The 19,292-nt window shown below is 37.6% G+C and overlaps 1 protein-coding gene across 7 annotated transcripts in view; it reads right to left on the reverse strand.

Annotated features, from left to right (window-relative positions):
• Positions 1 to 19,292, reverse strand: part of axo (axotactin) — a 927,649-nt gene that overhangs the window by 390,861 nt on the left and 517,496 nt on the right. For all 7 annotated transcript variants that reach the window (XM_090410025.1, XM_090410024.1, XM_090410023.1 and 4 more), the window contains one exon: positions 11,523 to 11,665. In XM_090410025.1, coding sequence (XP_090266151.1) covers positions 11,523 to 11,665 — 143 coding nt within the window. The remainder of the gene's footprint in view (positions 1 to 11,522; positions 11,666 to 19,292) is intronic.

Genomic DNA, 19,292 nt, shown 5'->3' on the forward strand with positions numbered 1-19,292 from the left:
AAGAAACTAAGAATAAAGGAATAAAAGTCAAAACCAGTCTGGGTAGTGGCCTTTCCCATAATGCATAGCATTATATGTGTCTGTAAGGATATGTGCATTGCATTATGATATACTAAGGAAATTGATGTGAAATCATTTGTCTCTATATATGAGTTGCCCTGTCATGAAGTTACTTGATGGTCAAATTTTGTTTGCTTATGCTTGAATAAAGGATGAAATGATTAATATAATTTCTTGGCATCTTTAATTTATAATATAACCAAGTGGAAAAAATTTCAACACCCCCATATACAACTTTCTGATACCTATGTGACAGCCAATCATCGAACCAACTCAGAAGTCTGTTATCCAATCTCATCTGTTTCAATTTATTTAACAACTTGTCATGTGGCAGTCTATCAAAAGGTTTTGCAAAATCCAATACACCACTGCATTTGCATCTCCCTTGTCCAAGACATTTGCCACCTTGTTATACGAGGAATGTTTGAAAAGTTTGGTAAATTTCCAATAGACAGTGACACAATTCGTTCATTTATACCAGTATCGTCATGTATCATCTGTTTCATGATCCCTGGCAAAATTTTAGCCACGTGCGATGCGCAGTTCTCTTTTGGCAAACATTTAAAATGACTGTGTTTGCAAATCTTCATAAAAATGGAGAAAAACGAGTTTCGTGCAGTGATAAAACACTTTTATTTGAAAAAGTGGACAGCTGTGCAGATCAAATCCGAGTTAGATGCAGTTCATGGGGACTCTGCACCAGCATTAAAGATTATTTATTTTTGGATAAATCAGTTTAAATGTGGTCGTTTAAACTGATTTAAACTCCATCAAAGATGAAGTGCGCTCTGGAAGCTCGAATGAGGTCACTACAAAGAAAATGATTGACAAAATCCATGGTATCATTATGGAAGACCGCCGAGTATAATGCCTACAATCTCAGTAAATTAAAAATTTACTGAGATTGTAGGCATCTCAAGTGAATGGTGTATAATATCCTGCATGAAAAACTGCACATGAAAAAGCTGTGTGCATGCGATGGGCGCAGCAATTGTTGACTGTCGATCAAAAATGCAAAAAGACATTTCAACGCAGTGTTTGGCATCGCAATTCACAGGATTTTTTGCATCGATTCATGACTCTAGATGAAACTTGGAACCACCACTACATACCTGAGTCCCAGCAACAGTCAAAACAGTCGACAATGCTTGGTGAAATAGCACCGAAAAAAGCGAAGACCATTTTGTCAGTTGGGAAGGTGATGGCCACTGTTTATTGGGATTCCCAAGGAATTATCATTATAGACTATTTGGAAAAGAGTAAGACAATAAAAGGAGTCTATTACACGTCACTGATGGACAGTTTAAAAGAAGAACTGAAGAAAAAATGGCCAAGATTGACACACAAGAAAGTGCTCTTTCATCACGACAATGCTCCATCCCACATATCGGCCATCGCAATGGTAAAATTGCACTAATTGAGGTTTGAATTGGTTCCACATCCACTGTATGACTTGGTCCCATGTAACTTCTTCTTGTTCCCAAACTTAAAACTTTAGCTCAGTGGGAAACAAATTTTCTTCGAACAAGGATGTCAACAAGGCTGTCAACGAATATTTTGCATAATTTGACAAATCCTACGTTTTAGAAGATATGAAAAAAATTGGAAACTCACTGGACCAAATGCGTAGACCTCAATGGAGACTATATTGAGAAATAAAGGTGATTTTTTCCAAAAAAAAAAAAAAATGTGTTTAACTTATTTTTTTACAAAACGTTTCAAACAACCCTTGTAAGTATATAAGTAACCATTAGTAAAGCATGATCTCCCTTTATCAACCCATTTCTGTATCCTACTTCTCACCAATCTTTCTCTCTAATACCTTCACTACAACTCCAGATATACAGAGTGGTCTATAATTTGTAGCCACAGCCTTATCACCACTTTTATGCAGTGGAACAATTTAACCTTCTTTCCATGCTCTCGGAACCTGTACTTTTTTGTAAGTCTCTTATTAAACAGGCATGGCAATGCTACTGCGAATTCCCTGGAATGCTCTCTTATGTTGCATGACCATATGTCATCAAATACTATCATCTTTTTGTCATCCAGTTTATTTCCTTATACAACTCCTGCTCACTCATAATTAAGCCATCCTCTCCTATGTGCTCTACACTTGAGTTTCTCATGATTTCACCTTATGAGGATGAAACATCCTTATAAAACTATCGCTGAGTACCTCAACAATGTCTTCTGCAGCAGTTACTATTTTCATCCATTAACATCATCTTACCATAATAATTTTTCTTACCACATATCTAAAAAACTCTCTAGGGTTTTTCTTTGCCTGATTTGCTAATTTCTGCTAATAATGTACTTGTGTTATCCTTGCTAACACAGTCACTCTCCTGACTTGCTCTTTAAAATCTTCATGTAACTGATTATTACCATTATTCATCTTGTATTGCCTCCAAAGTACTTTCTTCTTCCAGATTTCATGCTTAAGCCCATCATTCATCCATTTTACACCTACCTTAATCAGCCTTTTGGCCTTCAGAAAAATACACACATTAATACTATTATGTATTTCTTTGTCATTTCTCAAACAGCATTTGTTTCCTTACTGCTCAACTCCTCATACCATGCTATAGCTCCAAGCTGTCTCCTAAGCTTGTTATAATCACCAGCCTTGTACTTTCACATATATCCTTTCCTCACAGAAGTGTGTATGCCTAGCTACAACCCAGGTGATCACTTGATGATCCCTCTCACCCTGGAGGAAAGTGAAAACCTTACTCGTAATTACACCCCTGATGAAATGATCAGATCTAAAACTCTCAATGCTCACGTGCCCTCCTTTACATGCCGCCTGAGAAAGTTGTTTCTCAAGAAAGTCATTTTTCTTATTCCCAAATGCTACCTCTTCATTTCAATGTATACAGCCATAATTAAAGTTAATAATTAAAAAATAAAAAATAATTAAAACATCCATAATTATGGATATATATACATGTCCAAGCCAGTACAGTGGACAAGTGAAGGTAGACTGAGGTGTCATTCTTCACGTCAATGATGGGCAAACCCAGGTTTTTTCAACCAACACTACATCGTGGAATTATTTCTCAGAGTTGACCACAATAGGTTATTTTAAAGACAGAAGGAAAACACTGAGATCACTGACATTTTGATATGAATTAAATTATTCATCAGATTCTAGAAAAGTCCAAGGAAATCTACTCTGCAGACAGTAAAAAAGTATGCAGACTCACACTATCCAACCACCATCCTATCAAGAAAGAATTGCATATTGCACACAGAAAACTTTGCTTCATTCAGCAAGTTTCCTCATAACTACAAGTGAGACATGAAAATTTCAAAAATAGTGGCACAGCATGAAAAGAATTATTACACGTTCAAAAACATAGTATTACTTCCAAGCCTCGATGGAGTCTAGAGATTCACTACAGGAGGTCAAACTCTAACAGACCTCAATAACCATCATACCTTGTATTCCACTAGTTCACCAACTTGCCATGCAAAAAATCTCCTTTTTCACTTCCTTACTCCCATGACCCTTGTAGAATTTCCAAGAAAGACCTCTCAATAATTCTCCTATACCTACCTGTCTGGCAGAAAGATGAGTCTATCAGGTAGTAATATCATTCATATTACTCCTCCTCCTATCTGCCAAACTCTGAGGACCATATTCCTGCAATCTGTCACCATACTCAACATTTCAGAGCCCTGAGACAGTTTTAGTAATTTGCCTCTGCACTCTCTCCAATGTTTCCTTATTGCCAATATAGCTGACTAGATCTGTGCAAAGAAATCCAAATGATGCATAATTAGTGCCTTATATAGTAGAGTTATTACCTCCTCATCCATGCAAATCAGCATTTTCACATTATAGCAACAATTTTCTGGGTAACCCAACTTTCACAGTGTCTCCTGAACTTTAATTCCCTCTCCACCAAGATCCCAGGTCCTTTGTCTCGACAACATGCTCAAGCAAAGTTCTTCCAATATGATAAACCTCATTCAATCTTTTCTGGCCAAAGTGCTTAACTTTACATTTAGTAGCAATGTAATGACATCTGCATTCTTCAGCCCAAAACACCAACCTATCCAAATCCTCTTGCAACAACATCATATCAAAACTTCCAGACATTGCTCTCTCTAATTTAGCATCATCAGTAAACAACTGAATATATGGTCCAATGTTTCTCAATGAAACAATTATGAAGAACTGCATTTGTAGTTCTGTTTATGTATGATTTAATAACAGGATAATGGATGGGTCATTTGAAAACAAACAAAATGATCTGCACAAAATCTTGATCATCTCATGCTACTTCTTTTTGTGGAGTCGGGCCAAAGGTGCCATTCAAAAACAAAACTGGCTGATGAACTTCAACAAGAAATTAATATGTATCTGCCAATGTTCAGAGTGTTTTTTGAGATTGCAGAAATATTAGCACTATACTAGGGCCTATATGGAAATGTACAACTTTTAAAAGGGTGTAACAATTATAGCAATAAGCATAAAATCTTGTTTATCAGATACTGTCACTTGAAATTATGCAATACTTACCATTTTTATTTTATGAATGTCAATGAAAGAATTGGAAAAACCTTAATTTCCTTCAAAAGTTGTCACTATAGGCTATTATTCCTTTTTACTCTCATTAACTAATTCAAATATTTTATATAAATGATTTAAAATTTGAAACTGTTCACAAGGTTGTACTTCATATCACTAATAACTTATCCCTTTCTTTATAAGAACTGTACTTTACTTTGAAAAAATTAATGTTAAGGTAAAGAGATCAGATTACTTAGGTATGAAAAATAAAAATAAAACAAATTAACATTTAATAAAAATTATTTGTTACTCAGAACAAAGCATGAAACAAGTGATTTATTCTTTCACTTCCATCTTCAAAAATGGAGAATAACCTTGCAGGGGAAAGTTAACTTCAGTTTAGAACTAAAACAAACTGAATTCAAATTGTTAGGCATTCTGAATTTTCTGGAACTAAAACAAATCCTTAAAACTAGCTCTGTGAAACAATTTTAGATAAGGTTTAGTTCAAGGCAATGGAGCAGACAATGATAGGTAGAAGTGAAGAGATTACAGTTCTACAGTACAATGATTTGAACAGGTTGCATTTAGAGTATTAGACTCATATTTAGTTAACTGGTTTTGAGGAGATGAAGATATCTTGAAAGGGGTCCAAAGAAACAGTGACTAAGGTCTCTGTAAATTTGAGTATGAAGAACTATGGAAATGATTCTGGGTTGCAGAAATGCCATCTGCAGAGCTTAATACAGGAGGAGTGATAAAAATAAGATGTAAGTTGGTGATGAATTTGTATCATCTTAATATGTTCTTATACTTAACACATTCATATACTCTCAATCTTCTAAATATGAGTATAAGAATGTGAAGAAGCTTTTTTTTTTTCCCCTAAAAAGTGCTGAGTGAATGAAACTTACTACCTGTAAAAAAAAATAAATAAAAATAATAATAATAAGTATTAAAACAGTGAATCTAGAGAAATGAGTAGTGTGATTGATGGTGAGAATAATGAGCAAAATATGAATAAAAAAATAAGAGTGGGGGAATGTGGAAAGTTTGAATAATTGCGAAGTTTTCGGAGATGGTCTCAACTAGAAGGATGAATGGCAAGCAAAAGTGGTTAACTTGTAGAGAGAAAGGGAGAGAGAGAGATGGATGAGCTGAAATAGGAGGTGTAATGTCTCGGGAATGAGTTGAGTAGTGTGAAAGATGAGAATTAGGTGAATGGAAGAGATGAATGTAAGACGAATCAGAGCAGGAGTGAGAGAGAATTATGGGAATGATAGACGAGGAGAGCATAAAAACAATAGGAGAGGAAATGAGAGAGAGAGATATATGGGAATGATAGAAGAGGAGAGAATAGAAGAAGTAGGAGAGAGGGAATGAGAAAAATGCAAAGGAGTGCTGGATAGAGTGATGCCACGATGGCAGGTAAGTAGGGGAACACAGAGAGAAAGTGTTAGAGGAGAAAGTGAGGGATGCAGGGGAGCAATCAAGAAACAGAGTGGTAAGAGGTGTGATGTATGGAGACTTGATGATCCATGGTGTGCAAGATAGGATGCAGAGGAGTGTTTGCCTGGAGGAATGATAGAAAATCTAGCTATGGCAATTAAGCGGGGTGAAATGATGGATGAGATGATTGTGATGGTGGGCACGAATGATTTGAGAGGCAGTGTAAATTGGGTAGTGAGAGATCTGAGATTCATGCTTGAGGCTATACTAAAGAAAACCCAGAGAGGAAACATGGTGTGTGCTGCCCAGGTATGATAATGACAAGCTGAGTAGAACAGCAGTAATAATGAATAGCATGATAGCCAGAATGTGTCAATGAGAGGATTGGAATATGTGGATGATTTTGAAGGTCTGAGGACAGAAAGGAACTGTATGCAAGAAACCGATTGCATTTGAATGAGGAAGGATGTAGGCATCTGGAGAGATTGTTGTTGTCTGAAGTCGGTGTGTGTCAATGGAGAAACTAGAATTCCCATGGTGGAAGGTAGCAGGGGAGGCCTCTTGTGGTAATGGGTGTTTCGAGGAAGGGGGGAAAGACATCAGGTAATGCTGAGCCCAGTGGAGTATACAGAGGATAATGGTAGGTATAGAAATAGTGACATTTGGCCAGGAGTATTTGGAATAAAGGTGATGAATTGGTGGAGCTGACAACATCAGCCAGGCCAAAGATTATTGGGATCTTTGAGACGTGATTGACAGAAGACGACATAATAACAGGAATAGAAGTAGGAGGGTAGAGCATTTTTTGGCAGGATAGGAAGGGAAAACATGGTGTTGGAATGCTGCTTATAATAAGTAATGACTTATCATAAGCAGTGCTCCAAAAAGCAGTACTTATCAAAATGCTAATGGTTTTGAAATCATATGCTGTGAGGTAGAGGTAGGCAAGACAGGATATTTAGTGGGGTGTTGCTATAAGCAAAGGAGCACAGAGGGTGGGGACCAGGAGATGTTCAGACAGTTGAGTTTGGCAAGTGCAAGAAGAATGATTGTTATGGGAGATTTTACCTAAAGCAATATAAACTGGGAAGAGGAAAATGAATGTAGTAATAAGGGAATGGAATTTCTAGAATTCTTGAGGGACAAATGTCTTAGGCAACATGTAATAGAGGGAACACGAGGTTCAAGGGTTTTGGATTTGGTCAGAGCATCAGAAGAGCAGATTATAAGTGAGATGGCATCTCTTCTCCCAGTTGGAGAGAGTAACCCTGTAGTTTTGACTTAGAAGATGAATAGACATGCAGGAGTATCAAAGAAAAGGGAACATATGTGGAATTATAAGGCAGGTGATTATAATAGTCTTAGATATCAACTTGGGGCAGTTCCATGGAGGGTGGAATTGGAAGGCTAGGATATTATTAGTGCTTGCGAAATTATGAAGGAATATTTGTTAGCAGCAATAGTAAGCTGTATTCCACGAGTGAAGAAGAGGACACAATTTGGTGTAAAGTGGAAAACAAACAATATCAAACAGGAACTGCAGGTGAAAAAGAGGATATGGAAGAGATATAAGGAAACAGGTGAAGAGAAGATACATGAAGAATTTAAGACAGAGGCCAGGAGAGTAACTAGCATGATAAGGAAGGCAAACCTGGAATATGAGAAGAGATTGGCCCTAAGATCCAAAGAAAATCCTAGGGAATTTTTTAGCTATGTGGCCAGTAGAAGAAATGATTCTGGAAGAATGACATTGTGGGATAAAAATGGGAATAGAGTGACTGATGCAAAGGACATAGTGGAATTGTTCAATGAACACTTTATTGGAGTATTTCATCCTGGAGGAGTAAATTTTAATAATAGAGGGATAGGGCAGGTTAGAAGTTTAGAGGTGCAGGAGGAGAGTGTGTTCCAAATAATAAGTACTCTAGATGTCAGTAAAGCTGTGGGACCGGATGGTATTTGACCATGAGTTTTGAGCAAATGTGATAAGGAAATGACAGCTCCTTTGACCTGACTTTTCAATGAAAGTCTAACTATGGGAAAGGTGCCCAGGGAATGAAAGGAAGATAAGATAATGCCATTGCATAAGGGTGGTAACAGACTGGAAGTGTCTAATTATAGGCCAGTTTCTGTGTCATCAGTAGTTTTTAAGAATTTGGAGAAATTAGTGAGGGGCTGTATACAGCATTGGGCAGATGAGGGTAACATTATCTGTGGGAGTCAACATGGATTTGTTAAGGGGCGCTCTTGCTTTAGTAATATGATTGCCTTTTATAATAAAGTGACAAGAGCAGTTGATGGGGGAAAGGCTTATACTGCCATTTTTTTTTGGATTTTAAGAAGGCATTTGACAGAATTCGACATGATATGCTGATATTTAAGTTACAGCACATGGGTTTAGATGTTGGGTTAGTCAATTGGATTCAGCATTGGCTATCTGATAGGTATCAGAGAGTTCTGTACGGTGGGGCGATATCAAGGAGGCAGAAGGTTACAAGTGGTATTCCATAGGGCTCAGTATTAGAACTTGTACTGTTTAACCTTTATATCAATAATATTGTTAGTAGATTGCAGAGGGATATTCAATTGTTTGAAGATGATGTGAAGCTGGGAAAAGTTATTATTAATAGTACAGATTTGGCAGCCCTGCAAGAGAATTTGAGTAAACTAGACAGATGGGCAAATGAATGGGTATCGGTTTAATGCAGCAAAATGTAAAGTCTTGAAATTTGGGATACATCGATGGGAGGCTGTATACTCGATTGGAGGAGTTGCAGGAGAGACAAGAGATCTGGGGGTGATGATTGACAGAAAACTGAAATTCAGGAAACATATTGCAAAGGTGGTGAAGGTAACCCAGGTAAGTGGTCTGGGTAGTGGCTCTTTGTTAAGTCGGAGTGAACCAGAATATTAAAGAAAATTATGTTTCACTCGGACTTAACATCGTTATCACTCTCTTAAAAGAATTAATGATTTATCAGAAATGTAGAAGCACTTGTATAGAAATTTTACCTTTAGTTTTATATCTTATCTTATTTTGTAATGTGAAATTTCATTATATTTTTGGTGTATAGCTGCTTAGTCTCAGATACTATATAAATAACTAACCATTTGCTGGGTGAGAGATAATAACAAAAATGTGAAATGGCCGACTTCAGAAACACGTAGTGAGAGTACAGGTACATCTGTTATGTAGCATGGTGACCCCCCTTCCACCACGACGCTACGAAAGTTACGAGAGGATTCTGCAAGCGACGCTCAGTGCCGTGTGACGTAGAGAACGTATGACGTAGATATCAATGACGAAAGAGAAAAGTGGTGCACCATTTAAAAGGAGCAGTAACGTTGTGCACAGGGCTTTTTAGATGTTTTCCTGCTGCTGTATTCCTGTGCCTCTGAAGTCCGGCTGGTATGGAGCCTCCACGTGGGTTTCCTTTGTTCGAGGAAGTTACGACCAAATGACCAAGGGAACTTACCAGTTGGAAACAAAAGCCCAGAAGATCATGATAGTGGAAAACTACAGAAATCTTCCAATATGAAGCATAGAGAGAAATCGTAAAGAGTATCCAGTAAAGTGTGAAGTGACGCGGTCAACATAGGTAGATATCTGACGAGATACTGAAGTGGTTAAAGTAGCATACCAGTAAATTGGTAAGGTGAAAACTTTATGTCTGGAATTGAATGAGAATATTTTATTGTAAGTGCTACTAGAGACTCTTTGAACTGTTGAGCGATAGATTTAAGAAAGAAATAGAATATTGTCTCATGAATGTACCTTGAGAGAGAGAGATATACAAGAGATCTTAATTCAGGCCTGAGATATATGTAAATTGAATAAGATTTGTCAGGGAAGATTGTGAATGGAATTTGATATATATTAAGAATAAGATTTGATAGAGCAGAGTGATACAACGAGATTAAGTGATAAAATGTTATTAATTAGTTTTCTCAGATAGAAATTTATGGAAAGGATAAATAACTGTATGTAAGATTGCTAATGCTGTACCAAGATTTTACTGAATGATTAATTCAGTTCTTCAAAGTGTATTATATGTATTCTACTTATAATTAAAATGTTTTGTTTAAATATAAATGTTGTCTTGCCTGTACTTAGATCCTACTGCACTTGCTCATAAAATATAGCAAACCTCGAAAGGCGGGAAAATTAGATATTATCAGGTCATGACTGCAAGTTGGAAAATTATAGCCGAGAAGGGTGAATGCTGACTGTGTTCTGACTCCTTGATCGTACATGTTTTGTATAATCTAAGATTCATGGTGGCGCAGCATAAATAAATAAATTTTCTCTGAATTTAATTAAGGAGTTGGAACCAGTGCTGAGACAAAGAAATAGGCCTCTGCCATTGCATTTCTTTGTCTCACAAAACAACAGCCTCACTCTTGTCAGGGATTCGGACAGTAATAAGTATAGAGTGAGATAGAAGTTAAAAGATAAATGATATTAAAAAGGTGATAAGAAAGTAATAAGTAAGAATTACTGAGAGAAAGATAGAAATAAGAGATATATGTGTACAAGAGATGAAAGAGGGCATTAAAACATAAGAGGACAACACAACACCTTCCCTTAATGCATAGCATTATACATGTCTGCAAGGAGATGTGCTCTGCATTATGTGAGATACTGAGACAAGGAGTGATGAGAGCCCGGTCCACCTTTACTACGAGTTGTCTCAGTCCTGAACATACTTCAGATGCAAACTTTGTTTGCTTACACTTGGATAAAGGATTAAACTAAATTTATTATTGTCTAACCAAGTGGAAAATAAAGTTACAACATCTTTCTCTAAATCCAGAGTAATTTAATAATAAGGTGGTACGCCTTTCGGCAACTCGTATAAGTAAATATGACCTCTCCATTGCTTCTGCTTTAGTATCACCACTTCTGGGTCTGCCTCCCACTGACGAGACCTCAATAAAAGTCGAAACTGGTCTGGGTAGTGGCCCTTCCTTTAATGCATAACATTATACATGTCCACAAGGAGATGTGCTTTGCATTATGGGAGATACTGAGACAAGGAGTGACGAGAGCATGGCCCACCTTTGCTACGAGTTGCCTCAGTCCTGAAGATACTTCAGGAGCAAACTTTGTTTGCTTTCACTTGGATAAAGGATTAAACTAAATTTATTATAGTCTAACCAAGTGGAAAATAAACTTCCAACACCAGTAACCCAGAGGATTGCTGCAATACTGAGAAAGATGCTGACCTGATATCCAATCAATTAAAACAGCTCAGTATGATTGATATTAGCAGTTTTCAGATAACACACACACAGGTATGCAAGCTTTTTTTCCACCATTCTCAAAAGTTAGATATCATCAGAACTTTAAAAACAGAGCTTTAAATATTTTAAGAGGGAAAGACTCTTAAAAACAGAGAATAAGTTTGAATATCATAAACAGTTCACATTTTTTTGAGATGTGTTGGAAGATTTATTTTCACTTTTAAAAATCAATGTTACAAAAACTTACTGTGTTCGCAATTTTTTCCAGAATGTGCATATGGATTTGCACATTCACATTTGTAATAACCCCAGAATTCATGACAAGTTGCTCCATTATGACAGGTATTTGGAGAGCATGATGGTGCACAACCAATATCGACATGAGGAGTACTATAAAAATTCAAATAACTAATATTTAAATATTGGAAAAAAATAGATTAAAATAATTTTTTTTCTTAATTTTTTTGTAAATATTTATACTGATTACAGATGCATGTTGTTTCAGGAAAAGATGTTAAAATTAATGAAAATATAAGCTCTTAATATTTATTAGATATTTTCTTGAATATTACATTTATCTTTATTCTACAAATTATTAAAGTTTATACATTTCTTTCTTGTCAGAAGTGCAGAGTCACAAAATATCATTGCAGGATGTCTTCATTAACTATTGCCATATCTTTTACTGACTCAACACATTGCAACTCATCACAATTTATGGCAATGCATTACACCCACATCACAAAAAGGAAATAAAAAACTGTACGTCCTTGCTTACTCTCATCTCATCTTACCTCATCCAAATACAATTACTAAGGGCACTAATTACTAATACACATGTTAATAGAAAGGGGGATGGTAAATCCCTTTATGTTTTTATAGCCAGGTACGAAACTCGGATCGAAATCCATAGAGTTTCATGCTGAAAAAACTATCAGCGAGCCCAAGTGTAAATGATCACTTGGGTAGTACAACAGCAGGGCAACTCCATGCAAAGGTGGAGCAAGCTCCGTCACTAACTTTAATATTCTCTCATAATGTAAAACCCAGCTCCTAAGAGATGTATATATATATTGTTTTACATTATGAGAAGAGGTCACTACCCAGACAAGTTTCAACCTTTTTTGAAGTCTCATCAGTGAGTAGATAGACCTGGAATATCAAGGTTTTAAGTGAACACGAACTTACATACCTCTACTATCGAATTGCCGAAGTGGTGTACTCCTATATTTATTGTTAGTTACTAATTTAATAAGCCAAAAGGCTATTTTACCGGCAAATATCTTAATAGAAAGGCAGATGGTAAATCCCTTTATGTTTTTATAGCCGGGTACGAAACTCAGATCGAAATCCATAGAGTTTCATTCCGAAAAAAATATCGGCGAGCCCAAGTGTAAATGATCACTTGGGTAGTACAACACCAGGGGAAACTCCATGCAAAGGTGAAACAAGCTCCGTCACTAACTTTAATATTCTTTCAAGTGATCAATTATATTTAGGCTCACTGATAGTTTTTTCGGCATGAAACTCTATGGATTTTGATGTATTTCGATCTGAGTTTCGTACCCGGCTATAAAATCATAAAGGGATTTACCATCCCACTTTCTATTAACATATTCACCGGTAAAATAGCCTTTCGGCTTATTAAATTAGTAATTAACAATAAATATAGGAGTACACCACTTCGGCAATTCGATAGTAGAGGTATGTAAATTCGTGTTCACTTATTATTATTATTATTTCGGGCGACTCCAGGAGTCCTTAGACTCATCGAGGGAGGCCCTAAACATCATGTCCACACAACTATGAGATTACATTCTCACAGTATCTATCATACCTTGCCTTGAACTCGTTCACCGTCATAGCACCCACAACAGACTCTGGCAGCTTATTCCACTCATTTACCACTCTAAAAGTAAAGAACCCAGCTCTAACATCCCTGCTAACCACACTCTTGCCTAGCTTCCATAGGTGTCCCCTAGTTCTCCCACCACCAGTTCTGATCTCAAAAATATCCTCTGAATTAATCCTATAGAATCCCTTTAGCAATTTGAATGTCTCAATCATATCTCCCCTTTTCCACCTATCAACTAGTTTCTGCAACCCACAAATCTTCAACCTGTTCTCATATGGTTCATTCCATAGGCCTGTTATCATCTTAGTCACTCGCCTCTGGATCCTCTCCACCTCCTCCCCATCAAGAAGGAACCGAGGTGACCAAATCTGGGCACAGTAGTCGAGATGAGGTCTTATCAAGGCTCAGTACAGAGGTACAATAACTTGCTTGTCTCTGCTCGTCAAGGTATTTTTCAACAACCAAATGAGATGATGAGCTGATTTAGCTACTTTTGCAATGTGCCCCCTAAACTTCATCTCCCTATCCACCAACACTCCCAAGTCCCTGGCCTCATCAATCTCTTGGAGTACAGTTCCACCAATGTGGTATACTGCTGATAATCTTTTCACCCCAAAATGCATAACCTTACATTTTGTCACATTAAATTGACATCCATTCTCCTTAGCCCAGAACTCCAATCTATCTAAGTCATCCTGCACGACTTTGACATCTTCTGCATTCACTATTGCCCTACCCAACTTTGCATCATCAGCGAACAAATGAATTGTTCCATTTAGATCCTTCCCTATATCGTTAATGAACAGATTAAACAGCAGTGGTCCAAGAACAGAACCCTGCAGCACAGCACTAGTCACAGGCCATCTTTTGGACTCTACTCCTGAATAAACTACTCTTTGATATCTCTCCATCAACCAACCACCTATCCATCTCACAAACCCTATATCCATTCCCATATGTTGTAGTTTACGGATTAGTATTCCATGTGGTATCCTGTCAAACGCCTTTGCCAGGTCCAGCAGTATCACTGTAAACCCATTTCCCTTATCCAGTTCAGCCGTCACCTTGTTATAAAACTTGAGCAAGTTACTGAAGCATGATCTACCCTTCACAAAGCCATGCAGTCCCCTGTACAGTATCTCATTTTCATCAATCTATTCCTGTATATTTTCCTTGACTACTTTCTCCAAGACCTTGACAACGACTCCTGATATGCTGATCGGTTGGTAATTTCCAACCATAGTCTTGGATCCTCATTTATGCAGTGAAACTATTTTCTCCTCTTTCCACACCTTCGGGACTAAACCAGACCTGAGACTCAGATTAAACAACATGGTCAAGGGCACTGATAATTCCTTAGCCGCTTCACGCAAGACCCGTGCCGGTATACCATCCAATCCCACAGATGTGTTCACATTAAGGTTCTGTAATAGACTAGTCACCTCCACTTTTCATCACTATTCTCGTATAAACTAATGGTTCCTTCATTTTTTCAATGTCACCAACTGGATGATATGCTTTTGCAAGGTGTGCGCTCAGTAACTCCACTATATCGACTGATTCAGTGACCTCCTTACCATCGTCATTCCTTAAAATCATTTTGCCGTGTACAGTTTTTTTCTTGCTTGCAGCATATTGAAAGAACTGTTTGGGATTCTCTTTTGCTTGCATAGCTAGTTTCCTTTCATAATCCGCTTTTGCTTTTTATACCACACTCGTTACCTTTCTGGCTTGCACTTTATACCGTTCGTGTGCCTGCAGGTCACCCCTTTCTTTAAATTCCCTCCACAGTTGTTTCTTTTTTTGCAGCTCAAGCTTAATGGTGTTATTCATCCATTTAACCCCTACTTGTTTTACTATTCGAACCCTAGGTATACAATCAGCCATAACCTCCTGTAAATGCTCCTTGACTACTTCCCATGCTCTATCGACGTCCAGCTCTTGCAGTTGTACATGCCATGGCACTGATCCAAGCAATCTCCTAAGCTTGTCATACTTGCCAGCACGGTAATTCCACATATACCCTGTCTTAATCGAAAATTCCACACCTTTAGCCACTTCCCAGGTCAAGACCTTATGATCACTCTCACCAATAGGTGGCAACATGGTCATATTCATTACAGTCAAATTCTCAGATGTTATTACCAGTTCAAGCACTCTCACACCCCTAGTATTTTCCATTACATGCTGTCGCAGATAGTTATCCCTTAATAATTGAATAAAATCCTTTTCCTTCCTCACATGTGTCCTCTCCTCCTTCCAATCAATGTTACCATAGTTGAAATCCCACATAATAATTACCCTCCTTCCACTCATTTCATCAATTTCCCTATGCATACTATCTCCACCATCTATTCCATCACCTGGTCTATAGCAGCACCCAACTGTATATTTTATTCTGCCAGTCTCAATCTCACACCAAATAGCCTCAAATGAGCTCCTTTCACTATCCTGTGATACAACTTCAATTCTCCTTGGCTGCAGTTCATCAGCTATCATCAATAATACCCCTCCCCCCATTTTATTCTCTCTGTCCCTCCTAAACACACTATAACCTACACATTCTATCCCACTAACTATATCATCTTCCGTCAGCCATGTTTCACTAATGCCAATAACCTGTGGCCAAGAAGAGCCAATCAAGGCCAAAAATTCTTCCTTCTTGTTCCTAATACTCCTGGCATTAGTATACATGAAATGCAGTGATCCCTTAGTCCCACCCCTATATTGATGCGTTATTCTAAATGACCCATTCCCATTTTTTGTCCTTAGTGCTGGTTCGGGTACATTATATACATTCTTACACTCATCTGTCTCACTGATGTCTGCATATCCATTCCCCCCCCCCTCCTTGGTAGTTCTAGTTTCCCTGGTTTTGCACATCCATTTTCACTTCATTCAGCTACACTCTTTCCAGTTTCCGCACACCAAGTCCATTCAAATGCAGGCCATCCATCTTGTATAAGTCCTTTCGCCCTTCAAACTCATTCCACATGTCCACGAATTCCACACCACACCGTCTGCATAACCTGCGCATAATGTCATTTGTGATTACGGCCCTCCTTCTAAACTCCTCTCTGTCATACCACGGCAACAGGCTAACCATTCTAACTCTGTCACTCTTTTCTTTCGCTACCTTTAACAATACTTTCAAGTCCTCTCTCATAAAAAATTTATCACCTTTCAATTCATTCGTACCCGCCACAATTATTAATTCTTTCACCCTCTGTTTTTGCACTCTAATACTCTCACTTACATCCTTAAATTTCACACCCGGTAAGTACGATTTAGTTACACTCCCATCTATCACCCCTCTTAATAATGAGTCACCATACAACACTCTTTCCTTCATTTCAGAAACTCTCCCATTCTTAGGCTGTTTATTTACGTTAGCCGAATCACTCTGGAAAGAGTTTTGCAGGGGCTCTAATTGCCGCTGCGCATTTTGTATCACTGCGCGCAACCTAGCGATCTCACTTCCTACAAATAATTCCTCATTATTTTTATCATTTAAACCATTTTCTCTCTCTGTATGGTTGCTTTCACTCTTTCTTAGATCACCGTTCTCATTGCCATCTTGTACATCGCAATTTCCTATCAAGCCACTATTTTCACTCACATTCTGGCAATTCTGGCTTTCTTCAACCATAACTATCTCACAACCTGACACATACTTCAACTCCTCACTTTGCTTACACTTTCTGCACATTCTCCCACCACTATCACTTTCAATCCAAATTCCAGCCTCATTCGGGAATGCATACATCCCACACACATCACATTGGACAAACTCTCTCACATTATAGTTTTTGAACAATGGCGTCGTATTTTTGGACACCATTATCTTACGTTGCATTGGCGCCATATTCAAATCTATGAAACATAACGTTATATACTAAATTAAATAACGGAATTCACACCAAAATCCCACAGACACAACAATCTACCAAAATTAGGCAATATTACGTTATGATTTTAACCTATATTCTAATTTTTACTCAAAATTGTACTTAGCTTTCGGGAGCTCGCTGAAAACACAACCATCCGTCTGGCCCTCTCCCTGGCCCCCCTCCTTAAAACCTTGATATTCCAGGTCTACCTACTCACTGATGAGACCTCAAAAAAGGTTGAAACCGGTCTGGGTAGTGACCTCTTCTCATAATGTAAAACAATATATATACATCTCTTAGGAGCTGGATTTTACATTATGAGAGAATATTAAAGTTAGTGACGCAGCTTGCTCCACCTTTGCATGGAGTTGCCCTGGTGTTGTACCACCCAAGTGATCATTTACACTCGGGCTCGCCAATAGTTTTTTCGGCATGAAACTCTATGGATTTCGATCCGAGTTTAGTATCCGGCTATAAAAACATAAAGGGATTTACCATCCCCCCTTTCTATTAACATATTCGGTGGTAAAATAGCCTTTTGGCTTATTAAATTAGTAATTAACAATAAATATAGGAGTACACTACTTCGGCAATTCGATAGTAGAGGTATGTAAGTTCCCAAAGTAGACAGACCTTGCTATTTCAGGTCTACCTACTCACTAATGAGACCTCAAAAAAGGTTGCAACTGGTCTAGGTAGTGACCTCTTCTCATAATGTAAAACAATATATATACATCTCTTAGGAGCTGGGTTTTACATTATGAGAGAATATTAAAGTTAGTGATGGTGCTTGCTCCACCTTTGCATGGAGTTGCCCTGGTGTTGTACTACCCAAGTGATCATTTACACTTGGGCTCGCCGATAATTTATTCGGCATGAAACTCTATGGATTTCGATGGATTTCGATCTGTGTTTCGTACCCAGCTATAAAAACATAAAGGGATTTACCATCCCCCTTTCTATTAACATATTCGCCAGTAAAATAGCCTTTCGGCTTATTAAATTAGTAATACACATTATTTCAAGCTATGATAATTTTTGCTGCATTAATCTGGTATAATTCCTCTCTTTCTCTGTCTTTTATATGATTGCACTGTCTAGCATTTACAGTCTCTGTGGACAATATTTCATCAATCTATCTTCACAGTAAAAATTCCGAAACTTTTGCATTATGCAATAATTACCATTGGACTCTTTCCAGAGCCGGCTCGTCACTGCTGAACACCACCACATGACCAAATCAGCATACAGTATGGATGTAGACTTCAGCTCTGACAGTATCTTCTCTGAACATTACTATTTTTGTGTTCCCATGATGCTGGTTTAATTCCAGTGGAATATTAGGAGATCCAATAAATCATGTGTTATTGTGATCTGATATAGTGGTTCGAGTGAAATCCGTAATCATGAATAAAGAGGTAGAATTCAGGTGTTGCATTCATATTTTATGGCAATGTATTACATCCACATCACCAAGAAGGAAAATTTCTGTACTCCCTGGCTTGCACTTACTTCATCCGAATACAATTAGTTACCTCCCAATGACACTCTCCCAAATTTGTATAACTCAAACACCCAGAGAGCATTCGTTAGGAATTTTCTGTTTCTTCCATTACAATTTTCTGCTAGCCATATTTTAGAGGAGCCTTGTATTTAATAAGAATTATTTTTATGTTCCTATGATTCCAGTTTGAATCCAGCAAAATATCATCAAATTTATAAATGTATAGCTTATTTTGTGTTGAAATGGTGTTGTGAATTTTGTTCTTAACTTTGAATGGCATTCAAAATTAATATGAACAATATCCAACACCACACCCCAGTCACATGTTTCTCTTTATTGTAAATTATCATTGCAATAATCCAATAAAGTAGTCACTGTTTTGCCAAGTATGATAGCAATGTTGAAGTGACAAGCAAGATCATGATAGAATTCTAGCAGAACTGTGTAAGGAGAAAAGCATGTGTTTTGTGAACATCTGTTGAATTTGAGAATATAACTGTATAACACAGAAGGACTGCATTTTAATGGTTTTAGTGTGATTCAGTTGAAGAGATTGTTGCTGGAAGGAAGAGTAATGACTGTAGTGAAGAGAGGATCCGAGGACATAAGAAGTGATATGCAAGTGCAGAGAAATAATAAAAAAAAAAAAAAGACGTGAATGGAGAAATGTGAATGAAGAGGATGACAGGGCAGGAACAAAAGTAAGAAAGGAAAGCAGGAAGTGGGGGAGGTCAGGATGGACAGGGAGAAATAACATGAAAAGTGTGT

This window comes from Typopeltis vanoorti, chromosome 20, assembly GCF_054136105.1.
Source record: "Typopeltis vanoorti isolate ZY-2024b chromosome 20, IOZ_Tvanoo_1.0, whole genome shotgun sequence".
In the NCBI taxonomy this organism is placed as follows: Eukaryota; Metazoa; Arthropoda; class Arachnida; order Uropygi; family Thelyphonidae; genus Typopeltis; species Typopeltis vanoorti.